This window comes from Cydia fagiglandana, chromosome Z, assembly GCF_963556715.1.
Source record: "Cydia fagiglandana chromosome Z, ilCydFagi1.1, whole genome shotgun sequence".
NCBI classification, from domain to species: domain Eukaryota; kingdom Metazoa; phylum Arthropoda; class Insecta; order Lepidoptera; family Tortricidae; genus Cydia; species Cydia fagiglandana.
The window spans coordinates 37806428-37824808 of NC_085959.1; the positions used below are offsets into that span (position 1 = coordinate 37806428).

General features: G+C 39.3%; 1 protein-coding gene across 1 annotated transcript; it reads right to left on the reverse strand.

Annotated features, from left to right (window-relative positions):
* Window positions 1–1455: 1455 nt before the first annotated feature.
* Window positions 1456–12552, reverse strand: LOC134678131 (zinc metalloproteinase nas-4-like). The gene is made up of 6 exons (XM_063536581.1): window positions 12413–12552; window positions 11233–11445; window positions 10621–10730; window positions 3308–3506; window positions 2266–2402; window positions 1456–1608 (listed from the first exon to the last, which is right to left on the reverse strand). The coding sequence occupies exons 1-6, from the start codon at window positions 12549–12551 to the stop codon at window positions 1456–1458; spliced, it is 951 nt and encodes a 316-aa protein (XP_063392651.1). The 5' UTR covers window position 12552.
* Window positions 12553–18381: the final 5829 nt, after the last annotated feature.

The window sequence follows — 18381 nt, forward strand, 5'->3', positions numbered from 1 at the left end:
AAGGTAAGGTAATGTAGGTAAAGGTAAGGTAGGTAATTAAATTATGCATGTTCACCAATATCAGTCTACAGTATTAAATTTATTTAAAATATACTCACACGTACAGATTACAATTTTATCGGGAACTAATAATATCTGATTTATCGCAATTAATAATATAATCTGGGATTTATACAAAGATAATTTTGTCAAGTAATTGTTTTTGTCTATCTTTATTATTCTTTATACAAACCTATCGTCATACTTTGTTATGATACTTGCCTATGATTTTTATACTAGATAGTGAACTAGTACAGAAATTATGTCAGTGGGTCAGTTGAGCCAGATATGTTTCTTGTATACTATAGTTAAATACCTTTATGTGTTTCGGCTCTCCTATACCACGATTGTCATTTTGTCGAACCATTCCTGACCATAATTACTTTACCATAATCAATGCGCCAAGATCTCATAACATATAACATGTTATAGATGTAGTGCCTAATTGTTTTCCATCGTTTTTTTCGTAAACGTTCGTATTTTGTCATGCTACTTTAGTCAACCATATTTTTTGTATATCGAGACCCACAGACAAAACATCCTCCAGACTGCGCTACCCCCTCTACCACGCATACGGTAATTTTACTCCACTATCGAGTCGAAAGTGTCTTTGTGTGACGTCCGTGTCTTTGAACAGACCAATCACGAAACGGGACTTCGCTCACCTCGTCCAGCGCACCCCCGCATTTTTGTCATCTTCGGTTGCTTGAAATAATTGCTCTAAACTCGGTCTAGAGGATCCCTAGTCTATGCCGAGACCTGACTGAAAGAGCAAAACACTTTCACTAGTATGTTTCCGTGAAAAAACGATGAGAGTAATCTGTAAGCGAATTCTGCACTCCACTTCGAGGGATTGACACTATATCATCATGTACCTAATATTTATAAAATAAAACAAGGAGTTTAATAAAAGGTAAGTATATTAGTAATTGCTATCATAGACATTATTTAGCCTACTTATTTTATTATATGTAAATTCCCTTACGCAGCGTACTACGTAGGCGAACAACACGCGTTCACGCGAAGCGAAGCGATGCGGCGCGGGGTGAATTAATCCTTTGATACCTAGCGTACCTCGTACCTCGTTGCCAACGTGAACGCCTTGGGCCCGCCGCGTCGCGTTCGCGAGTTGTTCGCTTACGCAAGATGCAGCGTTAGGGGAGACCGAGGTGAGTTGTGACAGAGAAGAGTTGTGACATCGTTCATTTTTTGGAATCTTTTAACTAAAAACAAGGTCGCATAGGCGCGCGTTTTTTAAGTAGTTCAAGTTACGAGCTGACAAACGCACACTGTTGCGAGCTCGCTAACAGTCATTAGATTCCAAAAAATCGACAATGTCACAACTCTCATCTGTCAAAACCCACCTCGGTCTCCCCTACTGTTATGTATATCTGTTGTTAACATCGCATATTGATCTTAAGCCTCGTTAGTCAAGGGTTCAGCTGAAGGTTGTTGGGGCTCGGCCTGGACCTCCTCGCTCCACGCTCCAGGGCAGTTGTAGTGGCGTCGCACGCGCAGGTAGTCCCAGTAGGTGACGTAGTCCTGCTGGCCCATCACTCCGGCCCAATCCTGAAACGCGTATTAGGAACGTAAGGCCAACGGGACGGGATAAAGACTAGCTCGTAAATATGAAGGGTATCTTTAAAAACTGATGAGATAGTTTCATTTTGATCCTCAAGAGTGGCAAAGCGGGACAGCACAGCAATATAATTATGCTCGTGAAACTGAGATAGGAAATGGCGTGTCAACGGTTTATACACTTTGTACTTTACTAAAGTAAGGATCAGGAGGAGTAGGCGACGTGGGCCACCGCCTTCGGCCTCGCGGTTTTTATATAATTCGGCCACCAGAGTGTCTCGCAAAATGTACTTTGCCCACATTTAATTTTGGTCTTGCGCCGCCAATGGTAAGGATGCTAAGCAGCAGGCACAGACAAAACATCCTCCAGCGTGAGTATACCAGCGCATACGGTAATTTTACTCTATGTTCGAGTCAAAAGTGTCTTAGTGTGACGTCCGTGTCTTTGAACGGACTAATCACGGCACAGGACTTCGCTCACCTCGTCCCGCGCACCCCGGCATTTTTGGCATCATCAGTTGCATGAAATAATTGCTCTAAACTCGGTCTAGAATTCTAGATGATTCCTAGTATATGGCAGCAGGATACTCCCTATCCGCCACGAGAAAAATGGTCATTATGGAGATAGATAAGGAATAGATTACTTACATACAATGCGACCATGGTGGGGCGTCCATTGACGCTGAATCCATAACCTCCGTAGTGCATGGAGCTGGCGTATTCGTAGGGTAACCCCAAGTTGCTGACTATGTTCGATTCGTACTTGTCGAAATTATGTTCCATGCCTGAAGCAAGTATTTAAAGTTAGTTACTCGATAAAAGTACTATAGGGGCAACTCCGAAAACAGGGTAATTTTGAAAATCGATAATGTCTTCTAAATCTGAAACACTTCATACATGGCAACATTTACCCAACTGAAACGCTTACCAAAGCTTTTTGCTTATTGTTGCTACAGTAGGTAGAACTTCAAGTTTTGTGCATAAATAGGTATATACATATTTTCAAACTTATCCCTGTTTCGAATTTATCCCAATGCACTTTAAATATAAGTTACGAGTAGGTATAAATGGTATAATAAGAGCACAGGTATGTGAGGATAGGAGGTAGGTTCGGCCAAGAAATCGGATTTCCATACCATTTCGTACGAAAGGCAGCCTAAATCCCGAGCAGCTGACGCTGTGATTGGATACTACTAGACAGGCCAAATATTGACTACTGTCTGTTGGTCTCTGTCTGCGCAGAAACAGGCGAGTCACGGGTTCACTAACCAGGCCAGATGTTCTCCCACATAATCCTGACGAAATCGTCCCTGTTGTACGTAGACTGCATGTGCAGGAAGCCCAGGATATGCCGCCACTCGTGCACAATGGTGGTGTGCAGGGAGCAGCTGGGCCAGGTCAGGTTGAGGATGTGGATACCGCGGGTGTACCAGTAGCAACCATCGCAGGAACAGGTGGGTCACAGGTTCAGAGTATAAACTAACCAGGCCAAATGTTCTCCCACATAATCCTGACGTAATCGTCCCTGTTGTACGTAGACTCCATGTGCAGGAAGCCCAGGATACGCAGCCACTCGTGCACGATGGTGATGTGAAGGGAGCAGCTGGGCCAGGTCAGGTTGAGGATGCCCACGTGCGAGTAGCAACCATCGCAGAAACAGGCGGGTCACAGTTTCAGAGTATAAACTAACCAGGCCAAATGTTCTCCCACATAATCCTGACGAAATCGTCCCTGTTGTACGTAGACTGCATGTGCAGGAAGCCCAGGATATGCAGCCACTCGTGCACGATGGTGGTGTGCAGGGAACAGCTGGGCCAGGTCAGGTTGAGGATGTGGACGCCGCGGGTGGACCAGTAGCCCACGTGCGCGTAGCAACCATCGTTGAAGTTCTGGAAGAATTGGAAATACTATTTTACGGGTACTGTTTCTCTTTATAGTTCTATATGATTTATAAAATAGAAATTGTGTATAAAATAACTGCCACATTCCACCACTGTGCGACACCCTGCGGGACATGTAAACAAGCATCAGTACAAAAATGCTTGTGCCGCATATTGCCGCACACTGGTGAAATCCTGCCGCGCCAACCATATTATTGCTTCTAAAAATGCAAAATTTCGTGCCGATGCACTCACCGAACATTTTTTTGTTAAAACTATGTAACTAAAAAATAACAATTCAAAACAATGATATCGGCGATCCCTTGCAACGCTTGCAACTCTTGCAAGCACAGCCGTCTTGCTCACGCTTACGCTCAGTGAGTGTACAATCTTGGACTCTGGTTTCGAAGGGAAAGCAGCTTCAATCAAACACCTTGTTATTATAAACAGAAGTATGTTTAATTTGGCACACAAATCGTCTCAATATAGAAAAATTAATTAAGAAATCTTACTCTCTTACAACCGTTCGCTAGTTCAAAACATAAAGAGCGACATCTATCGGGAAATTCAGTAAATAAAGTAAATAAGGCGTTTTATACATACCGCCCACCAAGGACGACATGTCCTTCATCATAACCGCCCACCTTGAGGTAACTAAGATAACTTTGAACTGAATACAAACAAATTTCGTGGATGCGGTTTTACTAAGTACAATTAACTTGAAACATAACATAAAACATATACACTCCTCAACAAAACATAATTATAACTCATTAAATATAAACAAGCACATATCGACAAAATGAAAAACTTGTCTATTCAGTTACTGGTAATATAATGACCTTTGAAGTCGGCCGTTTTATCAACGTATTTTTACATTTTATAGTTACAACTCTGGTTAATGAATCTGTGCCGGGATGTTTTTGCATAATTCTACCAAAAAACCACTTAGAAGGAGGAAGATCGTCTTCCTTCACCAAAACGACATCCCCAATGGCAGGTTCGGGAACCTGATGTGACCACTTATAGCGATGTAAATAATAGGTCAAATATTCGTTGGACCACCGACGCCAAAAGTTTTGCAACATATGCTGCGTCAATTGCCATCGCTTTAAATTGACAGTGTTTGAACCTTCAAAGTTCCTTTCCGGTACTGTTACTAAAGGCTCTCCTATTAAAAAGTGACCGGGGGTCAAAGGGTTTGGCTCATTTGGATCAGTATTCATAACTGAAATAGGACGCGAATTTAAGCATGCTTCAATTTGGCTAAGCAGGGTTGACATTTCTTCGTATGTGAGTGTCGAATCACCAATCACTCTTTTAATATGGTATTTAGTTGACTTAATGCCAGCTTCCCATAATCCGCCAAAGTTTGGACTTTTAGGTGGTATAAAGTGCCATGTAGTACCGTCTGAAGCTAAATTTTCTGCTATTTCCTGAATCATAGTCGATTTCTCAATATTAAATAATTCTTTTAATTCTTTCGCCGCTCCGACAAAGTTTGTCCCGTTGTCACTATGAAGTTCTAAACATTGACCGCGTCTGGATATAAAACGCTTGAAAGCTTCCAGAAACCCACGCGATGTCAACTCACTTACGATTTCTAGATGTATCGCTTTCGTGACCATACATATAAATAAGCAAATGTATCCTTTATATGAACGATGACCTCGGCCCTTCGAAGTCCTCAGATTGATGGGTCCTGCGTAGTCAACACCACTGCGAATAAATGCTCTGTCTGGAGTGACTCTTGCTGTAGGTAAGTTTCCCATCATCTGTGTTTGCATTTTGGCTTTATAGCGAATGCAGCGAACACATTTACGAATGTGTTGTTTTACCAAATCTTTTGCTCTTATTATCCAATAAGCTGACCTCAAATAGTTTAACATAATTCTTTGATCTCCATGGAGGGTGCGTAAATGTGCGTCCGCCACAATCAATTTTGTCAAATGTGAATCATATGGCAAGATCATCGGATGCTTTGTTTCTTCGGAATCTAACGTATTCTCTAATCGACCGCCAACTCGTAAAACACCGTTTTCGAGAAAGGGTGACAAAGAACGAATTTTAGAAGTCTTTGAAGATACATAGCCATTTTTACCAATCTCTTCTATATCATTTTTGAATTCTGCGTTTTGACACATTTTCACACAGTTTATGAAAGCTTCGTCTAATTCCCATTTCTGTAGATGTTTAGTGTGTTCTCGATTTCCGCATAAGCCGCGATGAATAAGAAAACGTCTACAATACGCGACAATACGAATAAGCTTGTTTAACGATGAATATTTATCCCAAATAGGTTCTTCCACAACTCCTAAATGAACCTTCGCTGATTTTTCCAGATTCGTTTCGTTGTCTTTGGGTTTGGAATAACTAATGACCGCGTCGTACAAAAACTTTGGGCCAGATTTCCACAAGTCATGTTCAATTAGTTCTACTGGTCGGATCCCACGAGACGCACAATCTGCGGGATTTTCTTTTGTTGAGACATGTGACCATTGAGATGAATCCATAGTGTTAAGTATTTCCGAGACTCTATTGGCCACAAAGGTTTTCCAATTACTTGGGTGTTTGTTTAACCAAGCAAGAACTACTGTAGAATCTGTCCATGCTTTTACATTGGGTTTGGGTATGTTCATAACCGTAGCAACTTCTTTCAGCAGTTTAGCTACGAGTACAGCGCCGCAAAGTTCCAGTCTTGGTATACTGACTTGTTTGACAGGAGATACTCTTGTTTTAGCCGCTACCAAAGCAACTTGAACTTCACCTGAAGCTTTTACTACCCGAAGATATACAACAGCTGCATAAGCAGCAGTAGCGGCATCACTAAAGCCATGTAACTCCACTAATGTGTCATTAACATTCATGTTCAGCCATCTTGTGATCCGGAAATCTTCAAGGTAAGTTAACTGTTCACGGTAAGTTATCCAATCTTTTAATATATCAGTTGGTGGCTCCTCGTCCCATCCTATTCCTGCTAGCCACAATCGCTGTATAAAAATCTTAGCTACTATGACACACGGAGCTAACCATCCTAACGGATCAAATAGACGCGAAACATCCGAAATGATTTTTCTTTTTGTTGCAGGTGGTGAAAGCGGCGGCAGATTTACTGAGTACTGAAATATATCTTCATCTCTATTCCAGGTAAGTCCTAAGATTTTTGTTACACTGTCCGTTTTTAATTCCAGGTTGTTCTTTTCTTCTTCATTTGCTATATGTTCATTTTCTTTTTTATTTATCTGATCTAACAACTCTTGTTTATTACTAGCCCATTTCTGTAACAAAAACCCTCCTTCGTTCATTAAGGCTTTCATTTCTTTGTATAGCTGCAATCCTTCTTCTATTGTTTCAGTACCAGTCATCAAATCATCCATGTAAAACTCTTTGTGAACTCTAGGTGCAGCCATGGGATATTTGTCTATATGATCACAAGCTACTTGATTCAACGCTTTCACCGCTAAATATGGAGCAGATGCCGTTCCAAATGTTACTGTCAGTAACTTGTAATCTTTGATTTTGTTTTCAGAGTTTTCTCTCCATACTATGCGTTGGAAGTCAGTATCTTCTTTAGCCACCCGCACCATGCGGTACATTTTGACAATGTCCGCAACTAAACAGACGGGGTACTGTCTCCAACACATAACGAGATGACGCAAATCTGGCTGCAAAGTGGGCCCTACCATAAGTAAGTCGTTCAGCGATATCCCTTTGTCGTCTTTGCAGGATGCGTCAAACACGACTCTTACTTTTGTTGTGGTTCGATTTTCACGAATGACAGCATGGTGAGGTAAGTATATAGCCTCCTTAAGTTTGTGGTCAGGTTCAGTCACAGGTATCATATGGCCTAGTTGCTCGTACTCCTTTATTACTTCAGTATATCTAGCTTCGAGTGTTTTATCCTTTTCAAACTTCCTCTCCAAACTGTGTAATCTTTTAACTGCGATCTCTCTTGAATTTCCCTTGCAGGTAGGATCATCGCGAAACGGCAATTTCACGACATATCTGCCCTCTTGGTCTCTCACTGTTGTAGATGCAAAAAAATCTTCGCACCTTTGTTCTTCCGTTGTAAACATTCTGGAGTCAACCTTCGGTTCTGATTCCATCTCCCAAAATCTTTTCAACATATCATCTTCATTCACCTGCGTATGTAAAACTGTCACATTGTTATTTGCACTGGTTGAACCGTCTGGGCCAGATATAATCCATCCGAGAGTAGTACACTGTAGCAGAGGAAATCCATTTGGGCCTTTGAGTGTTCCATCTGTAATTATCTTGCAGTAAACTTCGCCTCCTAGAAGCACGTCGATTTTTCTGGATATATTATAAGACGGATCGGCTAACGTTAGCTGTTTTTGTTTTAACCATCCAGGAAATGTTACTTGTTTGCTAGGAAGGTGATTGGTGACCTTGTTTAAAACATATGTCTTTACTACCGTACTAAATGTTGGGTCAACGAGCGATTGAATTTTTAATTCTACTATGTATTTAGGCACAGCAGAAGTTGGCTCGCCCCCTAACCCCGTAATTGAACTTCTGATGGGCACTTTCTTTAGCCCTAAGGCTTGTACCACAGCTTCAGAAACAAATGAAGACTGTGAACCTGGGTCTATGAATGCACGAAGCACCTGATATTCGCCTGTTTTGGACTCAGCCTTTATGAGGGCTGTGGCTAATAATATTTCTTCTTTCACTATCTCTGTCGCAAAACAGTTGACTATCGGTGTGGACTCATTTTGTGTGTTCTCTGTCGCGATATGTGTGGCTTCCTTCGAAACATCTTCAGCTGCCTGAACTACTTTCTTTGGATTGACAGTTGAAGATGAGAAATCCTTTTGGTGAAGCAAAGAATGATGCTTCCTTCCACAAACTCTACAACTAGTGGCCTTTTGACAAAACTTCACACCGTGGTTACCGCCTAAACAATTGTAGCACAGGCGATTGTTGGTTACAAATTCATGCCTTTTGTCAAAATCTTCATTTGCAAATTTTTTACAAAAACATAGCTTGTGAGCTTCGCTACAAAATTCACAAGCTAAAGCTGATGCGTTGGCAACATGAAGTGTTTGAACTATTATTGCCAGGTTTTGCGTAAGCATTGGGAGTCCTGTTGACGTTTCTCGGCTCGATGAATTCTAATGCTCTGTATCGACTCGTCAAAAAATCTTTGAATTGCTCAAAAGTTGGCAGAGCATCTGAAGCTGAGTTGGTTGTTACATTAAGCTCCCATTGCTTGCGCGATTCTGGATCCAATTTTAGCGTCAACAAATGTATCACTATTATGTCCCATGTGGAGACATCAATGCCTAAGTTAGACAGTGCACTTAAACAGTCTGTTGACGTGTCTAACAAATCCTTTAAAAAGGCGGGAGATTCAGAAGTTGCGGTCCTTTGGCTTAGTAAACGTTTTAAAATGCAGTGCGAAAGGTATTTTTTATTATCATACCGCTGTTCCAATTGGCTCCAACACCGAGCATAATTGGCATCTGAAACCGGAATATTGCGAAGCAACTGTTCTGCTTCTCCCGTGAGATAACTCTTAAGATACTGCAATTTTTGTACGCTATCTAATGCAGTATTGTTGTGAATCATAGACATAAATAAATCTTTAAATGTCATCCACTCTTCATACTTGCCCGAAAATTTGGGAATGCTTAATTTAGGAAGCTTTATTGAACTTATCTTAGCCGACACTCTTCGACTCGACGATCTTCGTTGGTGGCCTTTGATTGGCATGAATGAAAGCTTACAAATTCAGCTAAACCATCTTTAAGTTCACATCGATAATCAGTATATTCATCTTCTGTTTGGTCGTAAATGTCATTGATAATATAACCTTTTGTTTTCAAAAGTTCTAAATCGTAGGTACGCATTAACTCCTTGTGACCTAGTCTGAATTCCGACCAGAACTGTTCTAGTGTTTCCAGCCGACTCTCTATATAATGCTCAGTTATACGAGACTTAGGAGATTTTTTAAAATTAACGCGCGCCTTGAAAATACGACTGGATAAGTCATTTTGATAATTTAGTAATGTATCCATGATGTTATGACTTTTCGACCAAACAGTTTGAATTGAATGACAATCTAAAGTTAAATAAAAGTACTAAAAAATAAAATTTATAAATAATAACATTTTTGAAAATTTTACAAGTGTTTGAATTTTGATACACTTTGAGCAAAATCGAGCGTGGATTCCCCGTTCCAACAGGATTTTCTGAATTATTCTAAGTGTCTACTCTACTAAACTATTCTAAGTTAATATTCCATATAAACTACAGCCAAATATTTTCTATGTCCATGTAAACAATCGAATTCTTCAAAGTAAATATCTTCTTGTAAATAAAGTTCAAAATTCCATAGCAAAATAAACTGATATCACAAAATAAACAATTGCTCACAAGGTTGAAAATCTCTTGAGAAATAACTTTTAAAGTACTCACGGTTCGCACTTGACACAACTCACTGAACTGATGTGACGTCACACTTCGCTGAACTTCTTTTTCCAGTTGCTGGTACTAGATGTCACCACTTGACCTCTAAACTGCTGCCACTCGTATTCGCTTCCGTTTTTAGCTTCGGCTACTCGTTGCTAGATGGCGCTAGTAATCCCAGGTAGCTGGAAACTCTACCCGTCTAACCACGGGACGAAGTGGGTCCGCACTGAACTTTCAAAAAGCCGCTAGCTTATCCGATTCGAGGGACCATGTACAATCTTGGACTCTGGTTTCGAAGGGAAAGCAGCTTCAATCAAACACCTTGTTATTATAAACAGAAGTATGTTTAATTTGGCACACAAATCGTCTCAATATAGAAAAATAAATTAAGAAATCTTACTCTCTTACAACCGTTCGCTAGTTCAAAACATAAAGAGCGACATCTATCGGGAAATTCAGTAAATAAAGTAAATAAGGCGTTTTATACAGTGAGAGAGAAGAAACTGAACTCATGGCGCCTTAAATATTCTGTCAGTGTCAAGCCATTTCCGTCAGTAGAAACAAGCTGAAAATTTTAAAAATAGCTCGATAATTTAACAAGTATCATGTCCCATAGAAAATGTGAATTTCGCGCCTTTTTCTACTGAGAAAGACTTACGTTCTTTGACAGACTTTATATAATACTTACGGTAACACGGACGTAGTTTCTGTCGTTGTTGTTCCTGAGTCTGAAGCGGACGCAGCTGTTTCTCTCGATGGCCGCTATGCCAGCCAAGATGGCGTTTTGGGCGGCCTGGGCTGCAATAAACGCATATCTATTTACTAATATTTATATGCAAAAATTAAAATCTGAAAAGAGATTAGAGTCCATCACGTAGGTCCTATAGAAATGGTATACGCATGCCTCCGTGAGGGACAAAACATACGCAATGCGACACTATGATTGGTCGAATTTATTAAATTTGTTGCTCACGATAATAAGTACATACTCGGTGGGCAATAAAAAAAAATTGAGACTGAGGACAAACAATAATAGCGCTTTCTCTGCTACTCCTACTGAAAGATACGTAAGAACGGGATAGCGTTCTGTCAGTTAATTTTGGGGCGCTCCACGGGTTAAAGATCAGTTTTCCTAGGATAGCGGTGCCGTCATATAGCGGCCGTCCCCATACTAAATAATACGGCTAAATATGGATGTCGTAGTATTTGTAAGCAGACGGCCGCTAAATGACGGCACCGCTATCCTAGGAAACTAGAGCATTACCCCAAGCCAGTTGAATACTAGATTCATGATACTCACTGAAGTGCCCCTGCGCGAACTCATACACCACGACATTGTCGGGCCACTTGGTGTTCGGCCAGATGTACGCGTTGCGGCCGGCGGCGAAGTCTTCCACCATGCCCTGCACCTGCGCCTCGTCCAGCAGTATGTCGCCCTGGTACTTGCCGCTGTTCTCCCACGCCTTGGCGTGCGGGTTGGCCGCTTGGCGGTCTTCGATGCGGAAGCCAGAGTCTGGGTTGATTAGGTAAAATGTTAAAAGGAATATTCGAAAAGCTTCCTTTGCGTATTTTTTTCCATTGAAGATGAGACGATACTACAGAATAAATAATAGTACTAGATACTTAGTTACTCTAACAAAACGCGTCTGTTACGATCAGCACAGATATGGCCGCTAGGTGGCGACAGCGCCACGCGCGGCTTATGGCTTTCCCCAAAATTGGGGTGGAACGGATGTACTTTTTGCTACCTTAACAGGTTTTTACTTTTAGCAAAGCGCCAAAATCGCGGAGTGAGCCACGCCTGACGATACGTGCGAGAATCAAACAGTCGCATTAGGTCAAAGGGTTAAATTCAAGACGCGGAACCTACCCGTCGCTCAATAGTTGTAGCTGTCATAAATAGATAAGAAAAATGCAAAAATGGCGTCACAGAGGTTATATCTATCGAGTTAAGGGTTTGTTACTTAAAGGTACCTACGGGTCAATGCGGCCAAATCCGTCTACGAAAATTCCGTATGCGAGCGTAATATTTAGTTGCCTGAAAATAAATTACCTACATTTGATTTGACTTTGTTTATTTAGGTACTTTTTTTAAATCGTAAGCAATAGAGCACAATTAAAAGCAATAGTGTAGAGCGGCCAAATCCGTCTGTGGGAAATTTTGTACATGAGCGCTTTTTTTTAAACAATAGTACCTAGAGTTAGACCAAGAAAAGTCTGCAGCAGTGTTGATAGCCCACGCAGTGCAGGTTGTTATTTAAATACGTCATAATTTCACAGTAGTTTCACGTTTAAAATAACACTTGCACTGCGTGGGCTATCAAAATCGCTGCAGGCTTTTCTTGGTCTAACTCTACTATTGTTTGAAAAAAAAAGCGCTCATGTACAAAATTTCCCACAGACGAATTTGGCCGCATGGTACTTTAAAATGTAATCGCCTAGGCTGGTGGCTTTCATAGTTGCCTACTTCATCAACCTACCAGACTTGCCGCTTTCCAAGAAACTCCTAAACGCCTCGATCTCATCTCGAGACTTCGTCACGGGCGGGACCGCGGTCGCGGCAACCACCAGAAGCAACACACCAAAGCGCAACATAGTACCGGAATAACAAGTACGCATACACAACAGCCGTTTATATATGTTATCGTATGATTGATTTAACGATAATGTGATTAATTATGTAGGGTTTGTTACAAATAAACATTGTTTGATTGTTAAATTCACTCTTCTGACTTTGTCTTTGAAATGCTAATATTGGCAACCCTATTTTTCTTATAAGTAGGTATAAATTTCTTTTTGTATAATTTTTTTTTCTACAATTTTTGTGAATGCTCACGTAAGCTAGCAGGAGACATGTAACCTCTAAGAGTCATATAATATTTAAAATTATGCTATGGGTATTTCATATTTTATGTTCATCATTATATGGTCTTGATGGGTCTTTACGATCGTGTACGGGATTGTGCCTATGACGAAATTGGCCGCATTGACCGTACCGTAATACCTATATGCCTTCGTTGCTTCAAAATAACAACATATAAATTCTAAAATTATTATATTGTGGTACGTAGCTGTATTATATTGATACTTATGTATGGTCAGCCAAGAAAGTGGTCTACCACTTTTCGACTCTATCATCTGATTGATAGAGTCGAAAAGTAGTAGACCACTTTCTTGGCTGACTGTACCTATTTACCGCTTTAAAGTAGACTATCATGTTGTAACGCTTAAATGAGGTTGTGATATAGTTTTCATATAAGTTTGTATACCAAAAAACTGTTGATGCACAATTCCCTACCCAGTGCCCTAGTGGGGACCAAAAGTAGTGCCACATTTTACGGAAGGTACCTTAGAATATCAGATGATGATGATGATAAGAAGAACTACGTAAGTAGGTATTATAAATTGGGTGGGTCCAAAAATAATCCATAACTATTATAAGTAGGTACCTACCCCGTCATCAGTGGAGCAATCCATTGAAAATTAGCATTGGCAAAACTATCTAGTTTTCACAATATCCGAGTCTATATGCCGTATTCGAACTTCAAGATATTCACAAGAGACGACACGTATAAGATCCATACTAGATACGTTATAGTTTAGATATCAACTAGTTCTCTTTTGCAGCGCAATTCGGGCAATTAATGTCACTTTTACGTTAGATAGAGTAAGATATCTATTAGATGTGAATTAGATCTAACGGCTCGATTCTGAAAATGTATTAGATCTCTACGAGACCTCAACAAGTTACGATATGGATAATTTAAAGATATTTGTAAGATATATATGTCAAATTTGACGTTTCCGCGATTCTGGAGGTCCTCTTGAACGATTTCGACAAGATAGATATGTCAAATTTGACTTTTCCGCGATTCTGGAGGTCATCTTGAACGATTTCGACAAGTTATGACTTAGATATCCAAGTCACATCTAGTCAATATCTAATGTAAATCTAGTTGATCTCTATATCGTTTCTAGATCTTGTGATTATCTCGTTTCCCGAATAAGCGTGTCTGTCATATCCTGTGGAAATCGTTCAAGAGTATCTCCAGAATCGCGCAAATGTCAAATTTGACAAGTGAGATCTTAAACTCGTTATCGTATCTTGGTGATGTCTAAAATATATCTAATAGATGACTATTTCAAAATCCGAATCGGGCCCTATATCGATACCGCTATTGTACATTTCGTACGCGTTTGCGTTTAGTCTCATTTTGTATGAGATTTAGAGTTTCCAATACGTTCCGCTTGGCGCCCTGTACTGTTGAAAATCCCATTATAATTAAAATGAGACTTAAAGCAACCGAATGAAATTTATGCACACTAGGGGTTCATATAACGCTACGTCTTACGTAGGCGAACAACGCGCGAACGCGGCGCGGCGCGGCGCGGCGAAAGCGGCCGCCGCCGCGCCGCGCCGCGCCGCGCCGCGCCGCGCCGCCTGACATTCGCGTGCAAATCGCGCCGCACCGCGTTCGCAACGAGATCGCTTACGTAGGACACTTCTATGGGCATCAAAGGATTGATTTCGCCGCGCCGCGCCGCGCCGCGTTCGCGCGTTGTTCGCCTACGTAAGACGTAGCGTTACCCTTTGCGGGAGATAACTGTGGCCTATGGCGTCAAGTTCTTTTATTGATAATTTTAAAACAAAATTATAAGATTGTACGTCCCGTTTCGTAAATAATAATTTGTAAAAATGTAAGTGTTCAAATCAGTTATTGATTAATTACTCTAGATAAAGTAATTATGATAAAATGTGTAATTGAAGATGATGAATGAGACAATATCAAATTGATCTAAGTTGTGGTGCATTAGCACTGCTTTCAGAGATAATGCAATTCTAGAATAAGTAGATATACATGCGTTTTGTATGCTGTACACCTAGAGTAAATACGCGTTTACGTTAAGTGTCATTTTGTATGGGCAAAGACATATGTAACTTCGTATAAGATGAATAAAGTCTAAGGAAAAAACGTGCCTTGGAAATCAAGAAATAGTCATTCTCGCATAGATGGCGTGACAACACCGTTATTTATCACAAATCATTTATCCATATATATACATTTTTTTTGATAATTTTATACGTGTTTATTTTGAGTTTTAGTCGTGTGTCGATAGATGGCAGTAAATTTACAGTGACTACAAAATCTACTATGACAGGACCCCTCTATACTATCTATTCTCTTTGGTATGGGGTATTGAGATTCCAAAACGTTTATATAATATCTACGTTTTATATAATACGTTTTATATAATATACAATATAATCCCATGTCTGAATGAGACTTAACGCAAACGCGTACATCCGTCTCGTTATCAAATGAAAACACTAGGGGTAAGGTAAACGTACCTACTAGTGCTCGACATGCTAGTCTAGTGCTCAATAGATGACACCTTGCTGTCACCTCTAGTGACAATGACTGAATGAATGAAGTTTCAAAATGACATGTAGGACTGGGACCGCGTCGAGCACCAGTCAGTACGTTTACCTTAGTTTTATATTTATTATCTATGTAGGTACCTACTGCGAAAAAATGTTACCTACATCTCATGTTTCGTGTAATTTAAGCATGTCGTTTTCGTAACTTCGATTGTATGAGAGCGGCTTTTTCGCGGCGGATTCGTGTGACTTAAAAATTAACCCTTTTGGGTAAAGGGTAAAAACGAATTGGGTTTTAGGGAATACCTATGGGTATATACAACAAAGTAATAAAAATCAAAATATAATCCAAAAATTGTAATTACCTTTTTTCTCTATATATAAAAAAATATTTCCATAACTAAACGTTACAAAATAATAGAATATCATTACAATACTAAATTTAAGAATAACATTTTAAGCTAAAAAATAATTGGACGTTACCATTCTTTCTTTTCCTTAAATTTTTAATATAAAAATCTTAGGAGTCAATCATTCCATGCTAAATCTACATTATATTAAAGAATACAAAAATATTAATATAACCTAAAGTTACGTCTATCTTAACTTATCAGTTCATAAGTCATTACAGCTAAATGTCTTATTGTTTCGTTAAACACATAAAAATCTCAACGACAAAAGCCCTAAGTAAAAAAGAGACAAAATGTCATGCATCTCTCTTTGCCATCGGCAGTTCTATACATCTATAACTAGACCTCAGTAGAGGCATGAAGTGGCACATTAAAAATCTTAACACTAAACTTACCTGAGCGCTACTAAATTGAAGTACTTGTGCCCTTAAGGTGCGTCCACACCTGGCGAACGCGTCGCGCAATCGAGCGATTCGCTATTCGACATTCGCCAGGTCTGGACGCACCTTTACATTACATATACATAAACTATACTATCACTTTATTGCAAATGGAAATGATCAAATGCAAGCGCTTACATATAATTTACATCTATTACATACACTATTATTGTATGAAAATATTATTTTAAATAAGTATTGCATCGGTTTGCTCATAGCAATTCTAAATAGTCGGCAGTGTGGACTGGTTTATATATGTTCTTACATACTTAAAATACTTAATACTAAAAATAATACAAGCAGTATAAAAACAGGCCAAGCGCGTGTCGGCCGAAGGAAAGGGTTCCGTAGCTTCATACATTACGACACGGTTAGAAACGGGGGGTATATCAACTTTTTCTTGTCGCTCGTTGCAATGGCTACGGTCGCCTGAGTCACTCTTAAAACCCTTGTTTTATGATATTTTAAATAACCAAATATACAATTTTATGACAGTTATAAGCCCTATTCATTGGGTCATTTAGAATATTAGTAGAACGTAGCATAACATTTCTTCTAATTATTGTCGCCTGGCTGACGGGAAAAAAAGTTGATCCACCCGCCAAAAAAGCATGTTACTTTAATGGGCCCTTTTTTATGATATTAAATAAGTATTTCATGATATTATATTACTTATTTTATAGAGGCATAATTTGGACTGTCAAACTCTGTTGAAATTTTTGGGCTCATGCCTAACAGATAGAAACCTAAAAGTCACACGAGGGCCTGTTTTTAATACACAAAAAGCTGATAGACAGACAACAAAAAGCGGAAGCGTAAAAATATGGTCCCGGTTACCCTTCGGGTACGGGGCATAAAAAAAGAGTTATTCCCACCTGTTAGGTACCGCCAAATTGTCACCTATTCGCCATAGTGTTACCACTACCACCACCTAATTTTCCAGCTGTTCCCAGTGGTAACATATGCGAAGAGAGTTACAAATGGTAACAACTTGGTGGAGACATCCGGGAATAGCACATAAAAGCATGCTAATTAGAAAAATAATTCATATTGCACCAATCGTGTTACACACCGAATTATATTACACATAATTTATAAATTGGACAAATGCCCGAATATAATTGCACGGCGAATATATATAGGTGTATATAATAGATAATTATGCTAAGACATCCTACTTTAAAAGTATAACTGAAATAAGCAGCTACTAAAAGCATACAGTGCCCTCTAAGTGTGGTTTAAACTGAAAGGACAAGTATTATTTTTGAGATGAAGATTTTTTTAAGTGTCGTCATAACCGTGGTTATTCCTAAAAACAAATGCAACCTGAAATATAATCTCCTTGTATTATATACTATGAAATTAAACACATAAATATGTAAGCTTCATGAAACTTGCGTTAGGTAATAAATATCGTGATAGCACAAATACATATGTAACTGTATTTTAAAGGACCTGTCTACATATTGTCTTTATGTAAAATATAAGCTATCTAAAACATATCCTTTGTAAAAAAATAATTCATTGTATAAAAGGGAAGGTCAATTCTTTCATGTCACTTAGACTTAGATATGTCTCCTGGGTGTTATAAAGATTTCGTATGGGTTATTTCAAGGATGATCGTTCAAAATGTTTCCAACTGTGTTACTGTTGTCTCCTGGCTGACGTGGCAAGAACATCAAAAATTGTTGATCCATCAAGGGTGAAATTTTACTAAAAAAATCTTTGACTGCTCAATACCTGCAGATATCGCTTCAATTCGGATGTATCAACGTGTAAAATATATTTAACAAGCATGTGTAAAATCAAGAATTTATCTTTTATAATGCGCACATATGTCTGTGGGGTAAAAACTGGTTTATATGAACTGTATTCCTTGGGTTCCGTACGTAGGTCTAACAATTTTGTTTCTATTTGTTGCTTTATTTCATGTCTTAAATCTCTTTTAGACTCTGTTCGGAAAGAGAAGTGTCGAAATGTATCGGTTCCCATACATTTCACTTAATATTCGTTAAATGTTAGTAGTATATATGGGACGAATGCGTTATTTTTTTGAATAAGCACTAAAATTATACATGAATCCAAATAGGTTGTTACTGAGATAATTCGTCGTGGAAGAGAAAGAGTAGCAGTAATAACACATTAAGGTCAAATGGGGTAAGACAAGACAAACAGTTAATTTTACTCAGGGCAATAGTAACAGTAAGAGGATTCCCTAA